This window comes from Embiotoca jacksoni, unplaced genomic scaffold, assembly GCF_022577435.1.
Source record: "Embiotoca jacksoni isolate LCO1_2020_lvr unplaced genomic scaffold, fEmbJac1.0.p SCAF_27, whole genome shotgun sequence".
In the NCBI taxonomy this organism is placed as follows: domain Eukaryota; kingdom Metazoa; phylum Chordata; class Actinopteri; family Embiotocidae; genus Embiotoca; species Embiotoca jacksoni.
In genome coordinates, this window is record NW_027185378.1 from 1092548 (window position 1) to 1095244 (window position 2697).

Consider the following 2697-nt stretch of genomic DNA (forward strand, 5'->3'; position numbering starts at 1 on the left):
TCAAACATGAATGACTTCAGTGCAGCTTCAGACCTGATTATTGATTCTTGATCAGTGTTTGTTTGTTTGTTTATTGGTTTGTTTGTTTGTGTTTAGGGGGACGTCTGTTTTGGTTTACATTTGTAAACAGCTGTTTAAATCCTGCGCGGAGGGAGGACACAACTGATCAATAACGTGATGAGATGATTACCCCCCTCCCTCTCTGTACTGGAGGAGCATCTCTCCGGTGTTACCGGATCATATGAGGAGACGCGGCGGCTCCGGTTCATCACTTGTCTGTTTTTCTGGATGAACCTGTCTGAGATGGAGCTGAACACCTCCTCCTCCTCCTCTCCTTCTCCTCTCCCGGTCTCCGTGAGCTCCCTGGAGGACGGCAGCGGCTTCTTCTCGCTGAACGGATCCGGTAGCGACTCGGTGCCCGGCGGCGGAGCGCCGTCGGCGAGCAGCGCGGCTCTCATCTCCTCCATCTACTCGCTGGTGTGTCTGGTCGGTCTGAGCGGGAACTCCATGGTGATCTACGTCATCTTCCGGTACGCCAAGATGAAGACGGCCACCAACCTGTACCTGCTGAACCTGGCGGTGGCGGACGAGCTGCTGATGCTCAGCGTCCCGTTCGTGGTGACCGCTGCGCTGCTGCGCCGCTGGCCGTTCGGCGCGGCGCTCTGCCGCCTCGTGCTCAGCGTGGACGCCATCAACATGTTCACGAGCATCTACTGCCTCACGGTGCTCAGCGTGGACCGCTACATCGCCGTGGTGCACCCGCTGCGCGCGTCCCGGTACCGGCGGCCCACCGTGGCCAAACTGGTGAACGCGTGCGTGTGGCTGTTCTCTCTGCTGGTCATTCTCCCCATCATCCTGTTCGCCTCCACCGCCCCCAACTCGGACGGCTCGGTGGCCTGCAACGTGCAGATGCCGGAGCCGGAGAGACGCTGGATGGCTGCGTTCGCCGTGTACGCCTTCCTTATGGGCTTCCTGCTGCCGGTTCTGGCCATCTGTCTGTGCTACGCGCTGATCCTGAGCCAGCTGCGGGCCGTGGCGCTGCGGGCCGGCTGGCAGCAGCGCTGCCGTTCCGAGAGGAAGATCACGGTCATGGTGACGGTGGTGGTGTCGGTGTTCGTGCTGTGCTGGATGCCCTTCCACGTGGTGCAGCTGGTGGGCGTGTTCCTGCAGCGTCACGACCCCACCCTCAGCCAGCTGGCCGTGGTTCTGGGCTACGCCAACAGCTGTGCCAACCCTCTGCTCTACGGCTTCCTGTCTGACAACTTCCGGCGCTCCTTCCAGAGGATCCTGTGCCTGCGCTGGATGGAGGCCCCCGAGGAGCCCCTGGACTACCTGGACTACTACAGCACAGCCCTGAAGAGCCGCAGACTCAGCCTGGACCAGGACCAGCTAGGGGATGGGGCCCAGCAGGAGGACCAGGACCAGCCAGGGGACAGGAACCAGCAGGAGGACCAGGACCAGCAGCAGGACCAGGACCAGGTGCAACAGGAGGACCAGGAGTGGGTCTCAGTTAGCCGGAACAAGACCGTCCCCAACATCAGCTCCAGGATGTAGTCTGAGCCCTACTGAGGCCTCCAGGACTTACAGGACCAGACTGTTTTCACCTGCCCCTGGTTCTCCTCTGGATGGGTTCAGGTGTTCGGACTCTAGCCTGGATCCTTTCTGTGTTTTTACTCAGTGAACAGCTCGTTCTGTCACCTGCAGGTTCATCAGTAAATAATCACTTATCAGCATCAAAGCCAATCAGCACGGACAGGAAGTGGGAGCCCGGAAATGTAAATTTTAGAGTTCTAATTTTGTTGTACGATTTAAGTTTAATTCAAACCAAAGTTGATTGTTAAATGTCCGATATTTTCACGCAGATCAATAAACGAAGTTGTGTTTTTCAATGCGACCGTACGAGTGAGTTCTGCAGCGGAAGTCATGGTCAGGTCATGTCACGCAGGTCATTAGCCAAAGACAGTGAGGTCTTTATACGACTATTGGTTTGGTGGCGTAATTAACAAAATTTCACTGAGCGGGTTGGGATTCGAGTCCCGAAAAACGCAACATCGATCTCAAAATAGTTTTTGTGCTTAACCCTGACCATGTGTTTTTGTTGTCTTTAAGCCCGTGTATGGCTCTAGAGGCAAAGCCGTGACACTGACACGCTGCCCTCCTCTGGGCTGATGGGTGTATTACACATGTTGCCGTGACAACGGATTGGATTGCTGAAGCGTCGCATTAACGCAATTTCTTAAGAACATTTTGAGTGATTTTCTTCAAACTTGGTACAAACGTTCTCTTGGACTCAAGGATGAGCTGATTTGATTTTAGGGGGTCAAAGGTCACACGGTGACCTCACAAAACACGCTTGTGGCTTTAACTCAAGAATTATTTCACTGTTTAAGACAAAATTTCACTCCAATGTCTGGAAGTATGAGGGCGTTTTTTAAATTCACTCATTAATGTTGACTGTTTGTGTCTTAATCAGCCGATGTGTTATGACGAAGGACAGAAAACTGAGGACAACAACGCTGTGAAGGACGACGAATGTAGCTTGTTTAAACTGGTTTTGGACTCTGTTTCAGACTAGTTTTCAACATAGTTTCAGATTTAGGATTGACTGATTTTGGACTTGGTTTTGGACTCGGTAAGAACTGGTTTTCAACATGGTATAGGACTGGTTTAGGACGTTTTGCACTTGGTTAGGACCTC

At 53.4% G+C, this 2697-nt stretch overlaps 1 protein-coding gene across 1 annotated transcript; it reads left to right on the top strand.

Annotated features, from left to right (window-relative positions):
* Window positions 1–178: 178 nt before the first annotated feature.
* sstr1a (somatostatin receptor 1a) lies at window positions 179–1889 on the top strand. The gene has a single exon (XM_069160648.1). The coding sequence runs from the start codon at window positions 289–291 to the stop codon at window positions 1552–1554; it is 1266 nt and encodes a 421-aa protein (XP_069016749.1). The 5' UTR covers window positions 179–288; the 3' UTR covers window positions 1555–1889.
* Window positions 1890–2697: the final 808 nt, after the last annotated feature.

What these genes read in the sequence shown, in the direction of transcription:
- sstr1a (XM_069160648.1), top strand. Translation starts at nt 289, where the DNA reads ATGAACCTGTCTGAGATGGAGCTGAACACCTCCTCCTCCTCCTCTCCT.